The sequence below is a fragment of the Cervus canadensis genome, chromosome 1 (assembly GCF_019320065.1).
Source record: "Cervus canadensis isolate Bull #8, Minnesota chromosome 1, ASM1932006v1, whole genome shotgun sequence".
Taxonomy (NCBI): domain Eukaryota; kingdom Metazoa; phylum Chordata; class Mammalia; order Artiodactyla; family Cervidae; genus Cervus; species Cervus canadensis.
The window spans coordinates 116,034,349-116,053,575 of NC_057386.1; the positions used below are offsets into that span (position 1 = coordinate 116,034,349).

At 50.2% G+C, this 19,227-nt stretch overlaps 1 protein-coding gene across 2 annotated transcripts; it reads left to right on the forward strand.

The window, feature by feature from the left end:
• Positions 1 to 287: 287 nt before the first annotated feature.
• UNG (uracil DNA glycosylase) lies at positions 288 to 15,749 on the forward strand. 2 transcript variants are annotated; one of them, XR_006263743.1, is made up of 8 exons: positions 288 to 494; positions 1,146 to 1,352; positions 1,947 to 2,042; positions 4,631 to 4,728; positions 5,313 to 5,401; positions 6,403 to 6,581; positions 9,972 to 10,654; positions 15,266 to 15,749. XR_006263743.1 is itself a non-coding variant. In XM_043438462.1 (7 exons), exons 1-7 carry the CDS (start codon positions 366 to 368, stop codon positions 10,110 to 10,112), a joined length of 939 nt encoding a protein of 312 aa, XP_043294397.1. In that variant the 5' UTR covers positions 288 to 365; the 3' UTR covers positions 10,113 to 11,138. The 2 variants fall into 2 exon arrangements, 1 of the variants encoding a protein (XP_043294397.1); XM_043438462.1 differs by lacking the exon at positions 15,266 to 15,749 and having other exon boundaries at positions 9,972 to 11,138.
• Positions 15,750 to 19,227: the final 3,478 nt, after the last annotated feature.

Here is a 19,227-nt window from a genome sequence, read left to right on the forward strand (position 1 = left end):
ACTCCCATAGCAACCCTATGGGGCGGGACTTTTAAGTTCTTTTTACTGGCTGAAAGGTGGCGGGACTTGCCCAAGGGAGAGGGACGACGGCTGAGAATAATGAATAAAAGGGTCAAATAAAGAGTTGAGCGAACCGATCTAAGGAACTCCGCCCTTTCCAAACACAGTTCGAAGCCCCACTAGGCCCCAGGGCTCTCGCTCTGGAGCCCCTCCCACACATGCGCGCCGGGGCCTCCGCCGCCCCCCGCCCAGAATCCCAATCGGAGCATGCGCGGGCCGCTTGGCGCCAACTGTTGACCACCTCGGCTGGCGCCAAACTCGCGGGACCCCGGGCGGTGTGCGTTGGTTTCTACCTCGGCTTCGGGATGATCGGCCAGAAGACGCTCTACTCCTTCTTCTCCCCGAACCCCGCCAGGAAGCGAAGTGCCCGCAGTCCCGAGCCGGCCGACCCGGGGACCGGCGTGGCGGCCGTAGCTCAGAGCGGGGATGTGGCGGTGAGGAGCGGTTGGGGGCGGGGGGACCTCTCGTGGGGCCAGGGGTCAGGGAGGCCGAAAAGGGTGAGGGGGTGAGGAGGGCGGCGGACCACGCGAGAGGGACCCCGACCGAGGGGATTGCAAGAATGTGCAGCTGACTGGGTGAACGGGGGCCGCCTCCACGTGTTCAAAACAGCCGCCTTAGCGCCCCATCGGCGGCCATGCTGAGGGGCCAGCCAATGGGGGCGAGCCTCGGGGCGCACGCCGCCAATCAGAGGCGAGGAGGCCGGCCCGCCTGCCAATCAGGGAAGGGAAGGGGTGGGCCCCGGAGGGGAAGGTTTTGCCGCGAAAAGACCGCGTGGGGACGCCAGTGGCCAGGCCCGAGGGGGCGGGGCGGGGCGTCCCGAGCCCGATTCCCAGCCAACCCCTCGCGAGGCGCCGCGAGTCTTCCTCACAGACCCTTCTGCTCCCGCGTTGTTTCGGTACCAAACTCGAGACTGGGGGCCGCGGCCTGCTAGTGCCCGACCAGGATCAGCCCTGGGTCCCCGGGGCTAAAAACCCCCACGAATGGGGGTCCTCTGCCCCGGGCCGTTGGGTTGGGGGCGGAAGCTGCGGGTGCCCGGGAGGGGCCCGCTGCAGCTGGTGAGCCGCCTCTGCGGGGACCACCTACAGGCCAGCCCCGCCAAGAAGCCCCGGGTCGGGCCGGAGGAGCCGGGCACACCGCCCTCGTCGCCGCTGAGCCCGGAGCAGTTGATCCGCATTCAAAGAAACAAGGCGGCCGCGCTGCTCAGACTCGCGGCGCGTAACGTGCCGGTGGGTTTTGGTGAGAGCTGGAAGAAGCACCTCAGCGGGGAGTTCGGGAAGCCCTACTTTATAAAGGTAAACTTGGAGGCTGCGGGCGTCTTGTGCATAGAGCGGGCCAAGCCCACGGATAGACGACATGGCTTTCGTGGCTCCTGCTTAAGTTTTTAAAAATAATTTTTAAAAAATTAAAAAAAATTTTAATTGTCGCTATTTTTATATTTAAAATTTTATTTTTATTTATTCTTGACTGCGCTGGGTTTTAGTTTTTTTTTTTATTGGAGTGTGGTTGCTCTACCATGTTGTGATAACTATCACAGCTTCTGCTAACCCGTTTAGTTAGTCTGCTCTCAAGGAAAGAGTGGCGAAGTAAAACCACAAACTCCACAGACTAAAATCTGGGTTTAAAAAAAAAAAAAAAAGAGGGAGGGGTTTGCACCCGCGGGAAATCAGGGCCCAGAGCCAATCAACTTGGACCCAGCCCACTGAAAGCCCGAGGGAATTGAACGGTCGGTGGGGTGCGGGGACTGTTTCAGATTTTCCCAGCAGAATTTGTGTATAAGACTTGGAAAAGATTTAGGTAATAGCTCTTTCCAGTTGAAACTTTCTGATTGAATTCTTATGCTTTCCTGTGAGAATTTGGTTTGTAAACCTAGTTTATCTTCCCATCAGCTTATGGGATTTGTTGCAGAAGAAAGAAAACATTACACTGTTTACCCTCCCCCTCACCAAGTTTTCACATGGACCCAAATGTGTGACATAAGAGATGTAAGTACAAGTTGTGGCTGAATTATACTAAAATTACTAAAACGGGAGTAGGATTCAAATGGCATTTCTTAATTAGGGGCAGTGGAGTTAAACCACTATTCATAATTTAGAAATAACACTGAAATTGTGAGGTTTAGCAGACTATCTTTTACTGTGTTCTATTTATGCAACAAAAAAAGAGAAGTTTGTGCTTAGATTATGTGCTATCACTTCTGTTTTTTTTATTTTTATTTTCTTAGTTTTAATTCTGAAATTGACCCCATGCCCATGTGAGGTATTATTGTGGTGGTGGGAGAACTGAGGCAGGAAGCAGTTAAGTGTCTTTCAGCTGGCTCCCGGCAACTCCACCTTGACTGGTAGTTCAGTCTTGACTGGTAGTTCTTTCTGTCTGACCACACTGCCTTATAGCTGACTTCTGGCCTGAACATACCTGTTGAAGACATCTCTTTGCATTAGTTCATTGTGTACAATGGCTGCTCATTGGGAGCTCTGGTCACCTCAGACTCCTGTTCAGAAGCTTGATTGTGCCTTTACATAGTTCATAGCAAGTTCACAGCTGAGCGTGAATACAGACACATCCTGCTTTCCAGCCTCACCTCCACCTCCTATTCTCCTGGTTTGGAGCTGGACCGGGTGGTGACTCTCTCCTCACTTTTGTCTTTTGAAAACCAGTTAGATCTGTCTCTGGCACCTCCTGGAAGCAAGCCTGTCCCCTACTACCTTTGTGATGTGGATTTCCTCTAAACCTTCAGTCTCTGCTTGCACTGGAGGTGTTCTATTTTTTGTTCTCTTTTTTCCTTACTGATTTTATAAGCTGAGGGTGAGAATCCCATGACTTAATAAGTGTCTTAAATCAAAGAGAAGTGAAATTGTTGAGGAAGCCATCGTGATAAGATTGCCACTCCTAGAACTTAGCAAACTTTTTCATTTTCAAGCAAGTACTTTGAACATATCTCCTTGTTTAAAGAGTTTAAAAAAAAAACTTAAGTCCTGTTCAGTGCTGGGTTGCCCCTTGTTCGAAGTATGTGCTGTTTTGAATATCAGCGAGCAATACTGTAAAGAAAGTATAAAAAAAGAGCATGAAACTTATGAGGATCAGATGGTCCCGGGGGGCTTCTTTGCCCTTGAGCCTATGGAGGGCTGGGATGTTACCTGGCTCCGCCAAGGCCCTTATCTAGGACAAGAATGGGGAAGCTTTGCTGCTGAATGGGTTGCTTCACAGATGTGCTGGGGCCCATGTGGGTACCAACCAGGGGGACAGAGAGGTCCATGAAAGCGGACAGGTCCAGTCTGGATTCTGAAGGATAAACTGTACTTCAGCTATCAAAGAAGATTTTAAGAAGGGACATGACAGAAGTGTGGGTATGAAGAGAGGTGGGTGGGCACCCATCAAAAGGCCTAGTAGTGTGTTAACACCGACCTTGACAATGACCTCAGTCTCCTCTGGGTCCATCCCTTAAGAGGACACAGGCAGACCTCGTTTTATTGCACTTCACAGATAACTGTGGTTTTTACAAATTGAAGTTTTGTGGCAAGCTTTCACTGTCAATTGATGGTTAGCATTTGTTTAGCCATAAAGTCCTTTTTAATAAGATCTGTGCTTTTTTTTGACCGCATGCAGTTGGACAGTTCGGGAACCAGAACATTTACATGACCTATTTTATTGCCATATTCGCTTAATGAGAAGATCTGTAATCAAACCCACAGTATCTCCTTGGTGTACCTGTCCAGGGGAACAGGCACCTTCATAATGCAGCTGGTTGGGGATGGGAATTTCTTTTAATTTGTCAAAAAGCTATCTGGCATATGTCTGAAAATTTTAAATACACTTATCCTCTGACCAGCAACTCCACTCTTGTGAATCTAGTCCATAAAAATAAAAGCAACAATGGGACTTCCCTGGTATCCAGTGGTTAGGACTTCTCACTTCCAATACAGGGGGCACAGGTTCCATCCCTGGTTAGGGAGCTATTAATAAGATCCTGCATGCCACAGAGCATGGCCAAAAAATTAAAAAAAAAAAAAAAAAACAGTATGTAAAGATACATATAGTAGGATGTTTACCTCATTGTTTTTTGTAAGGGAAAAATTTGGGAAACCACTGACTGCCCGTTAATGATTGAGTCTATTGACTTAAAGGAGGCTCACGACGTATGACATGAGAAACGCAAAAGCTGTAGAGTGAGGAGTCCAGTGACCCTCATATATAGGTGATTATAAACAGTTGGCTCAAGATGGGATAGAAGTGACCGCTTGGTATGTTTCTGGATGGTCATACTGTGACAAGGGCGTAACTCCTTTTATAATTTGAAAAATGAAGGGGATAGAAGCAAAGTTGATCTCCAATTGTTTCAAACATCCGGGTCGGAGAAGGGAGGGGGGCGTTGCAGCAGGTGACTGAGGGAAGGATAACTTGGTAATGCAAAGTCACGGTGCCAAGTCACACCTCCTCCTTGCCAGGGGCCCTGAGTGGGATGGGGCGGGGGCTGCCCTTGCCCTCACAGTGTCCCGTTGTGTGAGTTAGCAGCAGCGAGGTGTCCACTCGCACTGCCGGTGCCACACTGATCCTCGCCGTCTGGTGTTCACAGGTGAAGGTCGTCATCTTGGGACAGGACCCATATCACGGGCCCAATCAAGCTCACGGGCTGTGCTTCAGTGTTCAGAGGCCCGTGCCGCCCCCGCCCAGGTAGGCAGGCTGTACGGGTGGCTCCAGTCATGACTCCTTTTAGATGCGTGCTTTGCAGGTTATAGGTGCGCCTGTCTGTGGGACCTCCCCTCGCCTTTGGAGCAGGATTTCTCATTCTCGGCACTGCTGGCCTTTGGGCGCTGGGGCTACCTTGTACGATATTCAGCAGCATCCCTGGCCTGCAGTACTGCCCCTATTTGTGATGACAAAAAATGTCTTCAGATGTTTCCAGAAGTGCCCCGGAGGGCAAATATCACCTCTGGTCAAGAACCCCTACTTTGGAGGATTTCACATATCATTTGTAAATATAATAAACTTATTAAAGATACATACTTTAAACCCATTGCTTGAGGGTGGTGGTAAATCTTGGGCTAATTTGCTGGGTTTTCCAAAGTTCTCATCCCTAAACCCTAGCAGTGACTGAAGTAAAGGCGTTCAGCAGGTGTGCCTATCAGAAAGAAGGAAGGGCAGCCCCGAGGGCAGGCTTTGCAGGCCATAATTTGCGTGTGTGCTGGTGGGTCCTAAACTCTCAGAATGGTGCTTAAGATTCTGGGGTTTTTGTTTTTCTTCTGGCTTGCTTTCAGTTTGGAAAACATTTATAAAGAGCTGTCTACAGACATAGATGGTTTTGTTCACCCTGGTCATGGAGATTTATCCGGATGGGCCAAACAAGGTAAGCTAACCATTGCTTGATGTGTTTTGGGTGGATTTCAAGAGTCTTCTCTTTTCTGTCCGGCCGGCTTATATTTTTAAACCCATGTGGAACTAGCGAGCTCTAGTAAAGTGGCTAAGTTTAAGTCAAGAAATGTATCTCATCCTGCAGTCAGTGTTTATGTGTAACGTAAAAGAGAAAATTGGTTCCTTGGCATCCATACTTCACATTTACCCGCTTGGACCATTCAGAAGGCAGCCTCAGTTTTCTCATTTCGATACATGACTTGTGTTGTGTGTGTTTAATACCTATATACAGGACTTTTTCTTTCTTTCTGAACAAATAAACTATAACCAGGAAAAGGAAAGAATATTTACTGTTTGTTTTCTTGCAGTGAGAGTTTTGGTTCAGCGAAATGTCTTGGTTTCCTTGTGTTAAATTCTGAGGTTATTTCCTGTCACTTAGGATATATATGCATATATTTTTTAAACAGTTCTTTCCCATGTTGGACAGAATGTATGATTGCACACTCAGAAGGTGTTGAAACTATAGAGGTGAAAATAAATGTCTCCCAGAGGCACCTGCTGACCCTGTCCTAATGCTACCTGGTTTTGTCATGCACTGAGCTCATTATTGGGTTTGGGGGCTGACTCGTTTCGGCCTCTTTTTTTTTTTTAATTTTATTGGTGTATAGTTGATTTTACAGTGTTGTGTTAATCTCTGCTTTATAGCAAAGTGATTCCATTTTACAGATTCTTTTTCATATTCTTTTTCATTTTGGTTTATCACAGATATTGATATAGAGTCCCCTGTGCTGCACAGGACCTTGTTGCTTGTCCATCATATATATAATGGTTTGATCTTCCCAGACTTCCAGTTTATCCCTTCCCCTTGGCATCCGCAAGTCTGTTCTCTGTTATCTTTGAGTCTGTTTTTGTTTGGTGGACATGCTCATTTGTGCTGTATTTTAGGTTCCACGTTTCAGCCTCCCTGGAAACCGCTTTTTCGCTGTGTGTTCGCAGGTGTTCTCCTGCTCAATGCTGTCCTCACGGTCCGGGCACATCAGGCCAATTCTCATAGAGAGAGAGGTTGGGAGCAGTTCACCGACGCCGTCGTGTCATGGCTCAATCAGAACGCCCACGGCCTTGTCTTCTTGCTCTGGGGCTTTCACGCTCAGAAGAAGGGCAGTGCCATTGATAGGGTATGTTGTGTGGGGTTTTTGTTTTTTTTAATAGTTTAAACCAGGCTAGAGAATTCTAAGAATTCCGTTATGTAGTCCCAGGAAATCCATTTCTTAAAACGAAACTTATTTTTCCTTACAGCTATGATAGTATTAGGTTTCCCGTCCAAAATTGAACAGGACTCAGGGACATTGCTGGCAGTCCAATGGTTAAGATTTCTTGCTCCCAATGCAGGGAGTCTGGGTTCCATCCCTGATTGGGGAACTAAGATCCCACATGTCACGTGGCGAGGCCAAAAAAAAAAAAAGCAAGAAGGAAAACTGAACAGACCTTAGATGAAATGATTAGTGGTGTAATGAGGAAAGCAGTTGGCCAGCTTCTGCTTAGATGCAGTTGATAACACTGGCATAAACTTGCCATATACATGGAAAACTACACAGGTCCTTGGGTTCCATTCATGTAACAAACGATGCAGTAAATGATAAGTCAGGTAAGTCTCTTGCTTTCAGCAAGTTTGAGGGTATATAGAAAACATGAAGAGTCCCACTTCAGCGCAAATTTAACTTCCCCCATGAAAACATTGTCAGTGCTCTGGTTGCCAGTCCCTGACACCACTAATTCAGCTCTTCAGTCTCTGCCCTCCCCGCATCCTCCCCCAATTTGTTCCTTCCTTCTCCACTTACTTACCAAAGTACCCACGCATACCCAGTTACTGTGATGAAAAACCAGAAGTCATCCTAAAAAGTTAAGATCCCACGCTTCCACTGCAGGGGGCTTGGGGTTCCAGCCCTAGTTGAATCCCTGCATGCACCTTGACCAAAAGAAGCCCACCCAGAAGTCATCCTCTAGTCCTTTCCCTCATGCCTTTAACCCAGTCCTAAAACCACCCCGATCCTGCCCCCCTCTGGGCTGAGCCCCGGCGCTTCTCTGGGATGCCTGTCATGGACTGCAGGTAAAGCTGGTTTGAAGGAGGCTGGAGACTGGTGTTTGTAGGGCTGGGACGGGGGGAGGCATGCAGGTGGGCAGCAAGGAGGAGTGCTTAGCTTGGGCTGCTGGAGGCACTGAATTGGGCAGTGCCGCTGGGTGGAGAAGTCACAGTGTAGACACTTCAGTAAGGGAAGTAAAGGGACAGACCAAGACGGCCTGGCAGTCGGCGGTGTGTCAGGCGTGCAGACACGCTGAGGCCCCGGCCCCTGTTGCAGCAAGCCGAGCACTTAGGCCGTGACTCACCTGATCTTAACAAGGGCTGTGTCCGGGGCAAGGCACGGGGGATACACGGACTCCCCTTTGCACCGGCTCGGGGAGGCGAGGTCACTTGCCCTCTTGTAGTGAGGGGGCTTCTGACTCGGATCTGGGCATCCCGCTCGCCTGGGTGGGCCTGCGGGCGAGGGTTCCAAGCCAGCCATCAAGTTCAGGTCGAGACTGGACTCTAGTGTCATTTATCCTCTCCATTTTCTCTGAAGTGGAGTTCCATCTTAATTTTTCTCTGTAAAGGTTTTTTGTGAATGAGCAGGATATTTTCAGGTATTTTTTTATTTTGGGGAGGGAATAGTAGGAATAAAACCCGGCACAGATGAACTGACTGCTCAGTAAGGTCTGCTTATGTAGGTAATGAAATGTGTGTAGGAGTCATTTCCAGTCTGTGTCTTAGGGGAGGTTTGTGGTCAGAAGTGCCCTTACTCAGTGTATCTGTAATCTGTAGTGTTAAATATGGTTCAGTTTGAAAGTGAATAAGCACACATGTTCTAGACTTCTCTCTTCCCCCTTCTCCCTCCCCTTCCCACCCCCCCACCACCACCGCTCACGGACCCACCAGCCATTCACAGCCTTTCTTCTCAGCCCCTCCCCACCTGCCCACCTTAACCTCATACATCTCCTCTTGTCCAGAGCGCTCAGACACCTCCCCGGAAGGCCTTGACTGGGGTCACCAGCTGGGGTCTGGGGGTGGCCTCGGCCTGCCTCTCAGCCTCTGAACTCCAGGCCCCTAAACCACCTGGGTTTCTCATGGGCGTCCCACTCCCCTGCCTGCCTTTGTCCAGCACGTGGAGGTCTTTGTGTGGCCCAGGCTGGCTGCTGACTTGTCCTTTGGAGCGCACACAGCCCATGTGTTCAGGGACCTGCCCTGCTCCCCGGATGCTGTGCTGAGCACCCGGCCCGCATCCCTTCCTGATGCTCTGCACAAGACCCAGCTTTGTTCTTCATGGGCTCTTCCCAAGTTGTCACGGCTTTACTCCCAGGCCAGGTGAAAAGCGGCCTGGGGACGGTCAGCAACTCCCTGGAGGGTGCCCCACTGCTGAAGGGCAGGGCCAGCACCTGGATCCAGCCTGCCCGGCCTCCCCAGCAGCCCCTCCTGGACCGAGCTCCTTGAAAGCAGACGTGTCTTGAAAGACAGTTATTTGCTGGGTGTTGAGTTAGTTGCTTAGTTGTGTCTGACTCCATGCGACCCCATGAACTGTGGCCCGCCAGGCTTCTCTGTTCGTGGATTCTCCAGGCAAGAATACTGGAGTGGGTTGCCATTGTACTGCCCTCCTCCAGGGGGTCTTCCCAAGCAGGGATCGACCTGGCATTTCCTCCACTGCTGAAGGATTCTTTACCATCTGAGACAGGAACTACTTGTTGGGTGATTTTTAGTTAAATACAGGAAAGAATCAGGAAGAAAACAAAAATGGTCCAGGATCTTCCCACTTAGTTAACTACAGGTGACATTTTAATAAGTTTTAAGTATTGTGTTTTTGTGGTGAGATGATTGAAACAGCAAAGCAAGGTACAGAATGGAAAGGAAATGCCTTCCACTCCTTCCCCTAAAGGAACTACTATAATTAGTGTCTTGGGTCTTATCTGCTCCCCCCTCCCCTGGAAGTTTTTTTTTTTTAACGCATTTATCCCTTCCTCTCTCTCTTTTTCCACTTGTGACAGATTTCAGAGGGCTCCTCCTGTCAGCATGTGTAGCTTGACCTTGTTCTCCTAGTAGCTGTGCGGTGTTGCATTGTCAGAACCTTTAGGAAAATGTGTGTTATCTTCTGCACACATAGCACTGGGTTTACAGCAGGTTTCACCAGCTAGGAGCCGCGCAGCTGTGTCCCTCCTCATCCCTGCATCTTTGTGGAGATGCGTGCATCGCTGAGTCCCTTACCAGAGGCAGTCTCAGCAGTGGGACTGCTGGGACATCCACACAGAGTGCCCAGCAGAAGGTGGAGAGGGAGGGGTCTTCTGCTTTCTCGGAGCCTCCTCCCACGGTAGTGGCTGTACTAGCCATTGGAGGATGAATGCACGCACAGACCTGTGCAGACGCTGCAAATTTAGAGCTGGCACAGTGGAGCGGAAGAGCTGATGGGCAAATGCCAGAGCGGTTTGGTTAAAAATCCCAAATGTGCCCCCACGGTCTCACTGCCCGTCTCCTCCTCTTTCAGAAGCGGCACCACGTACTGCAGACCGCACACCCCTCACCGTTGTCGGTGTACAGGGGCTTCTTCGGATGCAGGCATTTCTCTAAAACCAATGAGCTGCTGCAGAAGTCCGGCAAAGAGCCCATCAACTGGAAGGACCTGTGACCTTGTGACCTGGATCCTGGGGGTGACGTTGATCCTGGGGTTTGGGGTCTCTGAGCAGTTTTCTAGAAGCTGCGAAATGGAAGTATTGGTTGTTTATGAAGTCGAAATAAGAAGAAAATCTCCCTCATGATTCTTAAGCACCCTGCACAAGGGAATGTGTTTCAGGCGGAGCAGCCATGAGCCAGGCTGCCTGGGAGTGGCGACTTTATTCAGCTAGAGATAACTGGACCACACCAGCTGTGGCTCAGGCTTCCCGGAAGGGACCTGAGGTCTAGTACTGACTTTTCCCCTTTGTTACTGTTACCACCTTCGTGGTTAGAGCAGGGAGAGAAGCCCCTTCTGTTAAAGCCAGCTGCTGCTTGTTTTTACCTGATAGGTTAGACTTTAGGTTTGGGGATGCTGACTGTTTTTATTTGGAAAGGCCCCTTTGCCTACCCTGGCATTTCAGTCTGATCTGTGGTCTTGCATGGAGCCCTCAGGAAGACTGAGGATGTTTTGCCAGTTCCCAGAAATTAGGGATCAATTTCCTGCCTGTAGTAGAGGTGAAAATTGCTAAGGAACCATCCTTGGTGTGAACTTTGAGTGAATAGAAGCTGGGAAAAGCAAACTTGGTCTTGTTTATACAGTAATTCTTCAGGTGTTTCTAAGGAGTAAGCTTTGGAGGTTGAACATGAAGCAGAAAGTGTTTTTAGGAGGAAAGAAATGCTTTCTTCCTGGGTACATCCTGAGTTGAAGTTTTTGAGCCACCAAAGACTGCCAATGCTGTTTTTTCATTTAGAGGGGCGGGGGTTGGACTGAAATCACTTTAGGATTTTTCTTTTCTGCAACACTGGTGAATTTTGCTTTTTTAAAAAGATACACAAATATGTATATATATTTTTAATCTTCTTTTTAAGAAACAGCCTTTATTAGGTGTGCACCTCCATCCCCAGATGACATGGTTTTGCTGTAAGCTGGGTTTAAATGGTTAACCCGGCTGGGTTTAAAGCTGCCTGAGTTTGATAATAAAAGACTGTTGAAGTTTCACTTGTGCCTAGTTCTTCTGGGCCCTGGGTGGATGCCCTTGGACTACTCTTAACCTGGGGTCACCATGGCAACCATTATGGGCAGGAAGGGCCACACTTGGCTGTGTTTCCTCCTTTCTCCCACCCCTGCCCCACCGCCTGGCAGCCTCGGGAAGCCCTGGGCCTCCTGGGAGGGGCACAAGCCGGAGGAGGTGAGGCGTGCTCAAAGCTGGGCACGCCCCCCCCCCCAACCCCCCAACCCCAAGCAGCACCCTGAGCACTGTGGAGTGTGGGCAGGGGCTAGATGGGATTGGGATCTGCTGGGACCCTCAGGGAACCTCTTCGGGCTGGAAAAAATACTTTTCCTGCTCTTAATGTTGAGAAGCAGCCATGGATCACCAGGCATTTGAAGCGTGTGCAAGTCAGAGGCCAAGATGGCAAATAAGGCAGATGCACTGGAGAGTGGTTGCTGCAGACACAGGTTATTCTCGAAGAAAACATCAGACACTGCCAACATTGATCCCTGTGGGGAAGCACCCTAGGCAGTTGAAGGACAGGAGGGAAGCAGATTTCCTCCTGAACTTCCTTTTGAACCTGTAAAGTTATTTTAAACGTTGTTCTCACTCACCTTTCATCCGGCTCCCTGTCATGTTTATATGTTACTGAACCACAGTACAGGGGCCAAAACCAGGAATCAAAACGGTACAGGGGCTTCCCTGCTGGTTCAGTGGTCAAGAACCTGCTTGCCAGCGCAGGAGACGCAGGTTCCATCCCTGGTCCCAGTGGGTTCCACATGGTGAGTAACAGCTACTGATCCCGCGTGCCCCGGAGCCTGTGCTCCGAAACGAGAAGCCCAAGCGTCAGGTGGCCCCTGCTTGCTGCAACTAGAGAAAAGCCCACACAGCGGCGAGGCCCCATTGCAGCCAAAAAACTTTCAGAAAATGCAGTTACACCAAAAACGTTTGTACAATGCTGCCTACTAAACATGAGCTTTATTCAAATTTCTCATTTTCCCAGTAATGCCCTTTCTGTATCAGGATCCGGGATGCCACATTACACTTTGCTATAATGTCTCGTTCAACACTGGTCTGTGACATGTTCTCAGTCTTTCCCTTGATTTATCAATTTATACATTTTTGGCAATAATACAGAAGCTATGTACCCTTCTTGGTACACCATCTCAGGGAACTAAGATTACTTTGTTCCACATGGATTTGTGCCTGTGGATTCCAGTGCATTCTTGCTCCTGCTGCCTCAGATCTGTCCCGACACCCTGGCCCGGGGCTTCAAGCTCCAGTGTCAGACTCAAGGATATAGCCCTCCAGAGACAGCTTACATTAAGTAACCCCTACAAATCACCTAGCACTTCCCAGGTGGCACAGTGGTAAAGAACTCACCTGCCAATGCAGGAGATGCAGGTTCAATCCCTGGTTCAAGAAGATCCCCTGGAGTAGGAAATGACGACCCATGCCAATATTCTTGCCTGGAAAATTCCATGGACAGAGGAGCCTGACGGTTTACCATGGTGGGGGGCAGTTGCCGGTGGTGGGGGGTCATAAAGAGTTGGACACAACTGAGGGACTAAACAACAACAGACCACAGTCACCTAAGTTCAAATGCCTGTGACAGATCCCTTACCCTCTGTGGCTGGCTGTTTCTGCTTGAACCCTAACAGAGGAGGGACGTTGGTTCAGAGCAGGTAGGTCCTTAGAGCTCAGGGCCTCCAAAGGCCGTCAGCTTCAGCGTCCTCCCAGCAGGCCTGCTCCAAATCCAGCTTTCTCACCTGCCCTGTAGCCGTCAGTGGAGGAGGAGGACAGGCCCTCCCCAGGCTGGCACTGACAACAACAAGCTACACCTCCCTGCTGACCCCTGGGCCAAATAGGGAAACTGACCATCAACCCTACACAGCAACAGATGCTCTGTGCCACAGGGGGGTTTTGGTAAACGGACCTCTTAGAACTGGGGTACCCTGGGGACAAAGCTGGTATGGGACTCCGTGGGTGGAATCATCCACTCCCCGGGAGGAGGGTTTGGGCTGCAGCATCCAGGGTGGGACCCTGCACTGAAACTCAGTTGGGCAAAGAGCCACACGTGAGCTGGGCTTGGTGATGGCCCATCTCTGTGGCTTGGGCCTTGGGTGGCCACCAGGGGGCGCTGAGGCCACGCCCAGGAGGGCAGTGACGTCCCCAGAGGTGTCAGGGTGGCTGGGAGGTAAGAAGAATTCTGGGTAGAGGAGCCAGAGTCTTGAAGGTTGAGCAGGGCAAATGCCGTGTGCAAGGCAACTCACTGTACCTGCAGGAACTCTGTGCTTTGGCTCCATCTCCTCCCCCTTGGGCAGCTGGAATTCAGAGCTGCGTTAGTGTCACCTGGGGCCCCCCGGGGGAGCTACAGCATGTAGGGTGGGGGGCCGGAGGTGGCAGGTCTTGGCCACTTGAGGATTTCTGTTACCCCTCCTCTGCTTACAGATCATGTGACCCACCGACCCCAGTTCAAGCCACAGCTTCCCCATCTGTACGATAAGGGGGTGGGCTGGAGGGTCCTTCAGGTCTTAGTTGCAGCACACGGGATCTCCGTTGCATCGTGAGGAATCTTGCTTTGCAGCACACAGAATTCTCTAGTTGTGTCCCTTGGGCTCCAGAACGCGAGGGCTCACTTGCTCCGCAGCATGTGGGATCTCTGTTCCCTGACCAGGGATCGAACCTTCATCCTCTGCATTGCAAGGTGGATTCACAAGCGTTGGACCACCGGGACGTTCCTAGTGTTTCATTTAATCTCAACCACGCGGTGAAGTCATTAGATGAAAAAACAGGCTTAGCCGTTTGCCCAAAGCCACAGGTGACAGAGCAAGGATTCAGAGACAGATCAATCTGATTTCAAAGCCCAATAGTCCTGCCACTACTGACCCTCTGCCCAGATGATAATTTTTTGGAGTCATTAGGGAGGGATTTTCAATGGAGTGTTAAAAAGTTTCCCTGAGTTACAAATGGCTCCCCCTGGAGACATCAGAGGACATGTCTGCATTTAGAGAGATGGCTCTTCCAAAGGCTTGTATGAGCTCCTCTGGAGTGAAGTAGTCTGGGTCAACAACCTAAGCACCGTCATTGGCTGAGTCCTTGACCTGCATTTTTTTCATCCCCAACTCCAGGCTCCCTCTGATGATACCCAGGCTTCAGGAGAACCCTGGCAGCAGGCAAGAAATACGCTTCCTCCTTGTAAGTCCCCTGGAGAAAATCCCACGAAATTCACTATTTGATAACTCTTCCTTCTTGAAAAACATGTCCAGAAATGAAGTTGCTCTGGCAGGGTGAAGCTGAAATCATTTGTGCATTAGTTCAGTGCCCTTACAGATTTTTCCACTTGCCAGACCATTTATCTTTTCTCAGAACACAGTGGAATGCCCTTTTGTGTGGCCTTGGCTCCCCCCCGCCAGCTCTGGCTCGGATCTGGATGTGACCTTTGTCCTACAAGCCTGTGGCCCCCTTCCCTCCACACACACCCCCCAGCTGCGGAACACTCTGTAACTGTGGCACAGAGCCAATTTATGTCTTCTCTGCCAGTCCCCGAGACAACCATCTGACCCTGCATGGGAACGGAGCTATTTGGTTCTGAATTTTTTTCCCCTGAGTCCTGAAAAATAGGAGACACTTCATCAGGTGGCATCTTCCTTCAGAGGGTTTTTACAAAATCTCTTGCGGGGAGAGAAGCTAGGAGATCTTTTGAAAGTGATCGTCTTGAGCCTTCACTGTGGGCTTGTTCCAGAAGACATTTCACGGACACCCCACGACCTGCTCGGGGTTAATTTTCCGCACGTGTCAGGAGGGCCAAAATGACTTTGTATTGCTGACGGCAGCTTGGACTTTAAACGACCCATGGTTCAGACATTTAGGGATTTTGAAATAAAGCGAGGAATGGGATTAAAAAAAGGGGAAAAGGGGACAGAACATTCCCTACTCCGCCTGGCTTATGCCTGCTCTTCAGAGCCTTGGAAGTGGAGTGCCCTGGGGATATTTTTAAACGGCAGGAGCTAGTTCATCTGAAAGTGACATTTATAGTCACCGCAGTGAGCAGCTGGCTAGCCGACATTCAGGTCCTCAGCAAAAAGGGAACCCAGAAAACTCAGCCTGGATCAATTTCCTGCCTGTAGTAGAGGTGAAAATTGCTAAGGAACCATCCTTGGTGTGAACTTTGAGTGAATAGAAGCTGGGAAAAGCAAACTTGGTCTTGTTTATACAGTAATTCTTCAGGTGTTTCTAAGGAGTAAGCTTTGGAGGTTGAACATGAAGCAGAAAGTGTTTTTAGGAGGAAAGAAATGCTTTCTTCCTGGGTACATCCTGAGTTGAAGTTTTTGAGCCACCAAAGACTGCCAATGCTGTTTTTTCATTTAGAGGGGCGGGGGTTGGACTGAAATCACTTTAGGATTTTTCTTTTCTGCAACACTGGTGAATTTTGCTTTTTTAAAAAGATACACAAATATGTATATATATTTTTAATCTTCTTTTTAAGAAACAGCCTTTATTAGGTGTGCACCTCCATCCCCAGATGACATGGTTTTGCTGTAAGCTGGGTTTAAATGGTTAACCCGGCTGGGTTTAAAGCTGCCTGAGTTTGATAATAAAAGACTGTTGAAGTTTCACTTGTGCCTAGTTCTTCTGGGCCCTGGGTGGATGCCCTTGGACTACTCTTAACCTGGGGTCACCATGGCAACCATTATGGGCAGGAAGGGCCACACTTGGCTGTGTTTCCTCCTTTCTCCCACCCCTGCCCCACCGCCTGGCAGCCTCGGGAAGCCCTGGGCCTCCTGGGAGGGGCACAAGCCGGAGGAGGTGAGGCGTGCTCAAAGCTGGGCACGCCCCCCCCCCCAACCCCCCAACCCCAAGCAGCACCCTGAGCACTGTGGAGTGTGGGCAGGGGCTAGATGGGATTGGGATCTGCTGGGACCCTCAGGGAACCTCTTCGGGCTGGAAAAAATACTTTTCCTGCTCTTAATGTTGAGAAGCAGCCATGGATCACCAGGCATTTGAAGCGTGTGCAAGTCAGAGGCCAAGATGGCAAATAAGGCAGATGCACTGGAGAGTGGTTGCTGCAGACACAGGTTATTCTCGAAGAAAACATCAGACACTGCCAACATTGATCCCTGTGGGGAAGCACCCTAGGCAGTTGAAGGACAGGAGGGAAGCAGATTTCCTCCTGAACTTCCTTTTGAACCTGTAAAGTTATTTTAAACGTTGTTCTCACTCACCTTTCATCCGGCTCCCTGTCATGTTTATATGTTACTGAACCACAGTACAGGGGCCAAAACCAGGAATCAAAACGGTACAGGGGCTTCCCTGCTGGTTCAGTGGTCAAGAACCTGCTTGCCAGCGCAGGAGACGCAGGTTCCATCCCTGGTCCCAGTGGGTTCCACATGGTGAGTAACAGCTACTGATCCCGCGTGCCCCGGAGCCTGTGCTCCGAAACGAGAAGCCCAAGCGTCAGGTGGCCCCTGCTTGCTGCAACTAGAGAAAAGCCCACACAGCGGCGAGGCCCCATTGCAGCCAAAAAACTTTCAGAAAATGCAGTTACACCAAAAACGTTTGTACAATGCTGCCTACTAAACATGAGCTTTATTCAAATTTCTCATTTTCCCAGTAATGCCCTTTCTGTATCAGGATCCGGGATGCCACATTACACTTTGCTATAATGTCTCGTTCAACACTGGTCTGTGACATGTTCTCAGTCTTTCCCTTGATTTATCAATTTATACATTTTTGGCAATAATACAGAAGCTATGTACCCTTCTTGGTACACCATCTCAGGGAACTAAGATTACTTTGTTCCACATGGATTTGTGCCTGTGGATTCCAGTGCATTCTTGCTCCTGCTGCCTCAGATCTGTCCCGACACCCTGGCCCGGGGCTTCAAGCTCCAGTGTCAGACTCAAGGATATAGCCCTCCAGAGACAGCTTACATTAAGTAACCCCTACAAATCACCTAGCACTTCCCAGGTGGCACAGTGGTAAAGAACTCACCTGCCAATGCAGGAGATGCAGGTTCAATCCCTGGTTCAAGAAGATCCCCTGGAGTAGGAAATGACGACCCATGCCAATATTCTTGCCTGGAAAATTCCATGGACAGAGGAGCCTGACGGTTTACCATGGTGGGGGGCAGTTGCCGGTGGTGGGGGGTCATAAAGAGTTGGACACAACTGAGGGACTAAACAACAACAGACCACAGTCACCTAAGTTCAAATGCCTGTGACAGATCCCTTACCCTCTGTGGCTGGCTGTTTCTGCTTGAACCCTAACAGAGGAGGGACGTTGGTTCAGAGCAGGTAGGTCCTTAGAGCTCAGGGCCTCCAAAGGCCGTCAGCTTCAGCGTCCTCCCAGCAGGCCTGCTCCAAATCCAGCTTTCTCACCTGCCCTGTAGCCGTCAGTGGAGGAGGAGGACAGGCCCTCCCCAGGCTGGCACTGACAACAACAAGCTACACCTCCCTGCTGACCCCTGGGCCAAATAGGGAAACTGACCATCAACCCTACACAGCAACAGATGCTCTGTGCCACAGGGGGGTTTTGGTAAACGGACCTCTTAGAACTGGGGTACCCTGGGGACAAAGCTGGTATGGGACTCCGTGGGTGGAATCATCCACTCCCCGGGAGGAGGGTTTGGGCTGCAGCATCCAGGGTGGGACCCTGCACTGAAACTCAGTTGGGCAAAGAGCCACACGTGAGCTGGGCTTGGTGATGGCCCATCTCTGTGGCTTGGGCCTTGGGTGGCCACCAGGGGGCGCTGAGGCCACGCCCAGGAGGGCAGTGACGTCCCCAGAGGTGTCAGGGTGGCTGGGAGGTAAGAAGAATTCTGGGTAGAGGAGCCAGAGTCTTGAAGGTTGAGCAGGGCAAATGCCGTGTGCAAGGCAACTCACTGTACCTGCAGGAACTCTGTGCTTTGGCTCCATCTCCTCCCCCTTGGGCAGCTGGAATTCAGAGCTGCGTTAGTGTCACCTGGGGCCCCCGGGGGAGCTACAGCATGTAGGGTGGGGGGCCGGAGGTGGCAGGTCTTGGCCACTTGAGGATTTCTGTTACCCCTCCTCTGCTTACAGATCATGTGACCCACCGACCCCAGTTCAAGCCACAGCTTCCCCATCTGTACGATAAGGGGGTGGGCTGGAGGGTCCTTCAGGTCTTAGTTGCAGCACACGGGATCTCCGTTGCATCGTGAGGAATCTTGCTTTGCAGCACACAGAATTCTCTAGTTGTGTCCCTTGGGCTCCAGAACGCGAGGGCTCACTTGCTCCGCAGCATGTGGGATCTCTGTTCCCTGACCAGGGATCGAACCTTCATCCTCTGCATTGCAAGGTGGATTCACAAGCGTTGGACCACCGGGACGTTCCTAGTGTTTCATTTAATCTCAACCACGCGGTGAAGTCATTAGATGAAAAAACAGGCTTAGCCGTTTGCCCAAAGCCACAGGTGACAGAGCAAGGATTCAGAGACAGATCAATCTGATTTCAAAGCCCAATAGTCCTGCCACTACTGACCCTCTGCCCAGATGATAATTTTTTGGAGTCATTAGGGAGGGATTTTCAATGGAGTGTTAAAAAGTTTCCCTGAGTTACAAATGGCTCCCCCTGGAGACATCAGAGGACATGTCTGCATTTAGAGAGATGGCTCTTCCAAAGGCTTGTATGAGCTCCTCTGGAGTGAAGTAGTCTGGGTCAACAACCTAAGCACCGTCATTGGCTGAGTCCTTGACCTGCATTTTTTTCATCCCCAACTCCAGGCTCCCTCTGATGATACCCAGGCTTCAGGAGAACCCTGGCAGCAGGCAAGAAATACGCTTCCTCCTTGTAAGTCCCCTGGAGAAAATCCCACGAAATTCACTATTTGATAACTCTTCCTTCTTGAAAAACATGTCCAGAAATGAAGTTGCTCTGGCAGGGTGAAGCTGAAATCATTTGTGCATTAGTTCAGTGCCCTTACAGATTTTTCCACTTGCCAGACCATTTATCTTTTCTCAGAACACAGTGGAATGCCCTTTTGTGTGGCCTTGGCTCCCCCCCGCCAGCTCTGGCTCGGATCTGGATGTGACCTTTGTCCTACAAGCCTGTGGCCCCCTTCCCTCCACACACACCCCCC

Excerpts from the sequence above, each read along its gene's own strand:
- UNG (XM_043438462.1), top strand. The coding sequence starts at position 366 with ATGATCGGCCAGAAGACGCTCTACTCCTTCTTCTCCCCGAACCCCGCC. Across the intron at positions 495-1,145 it reads CTCAGAGCGGGGATGTGGCG|GCCAGCCCCGCCAAGAAGCC; the intron begins GTGAGGAGCGGT and ends GACCACCTACAG. Across the intron at positions 5,402-6,402 it reads ATCCGGATGGGCCAAACAAG|GTGTTCTCCTGCTCAATGCT; the intron begins GTAAGCTAACCA and ends GTGTGTTCGCAG.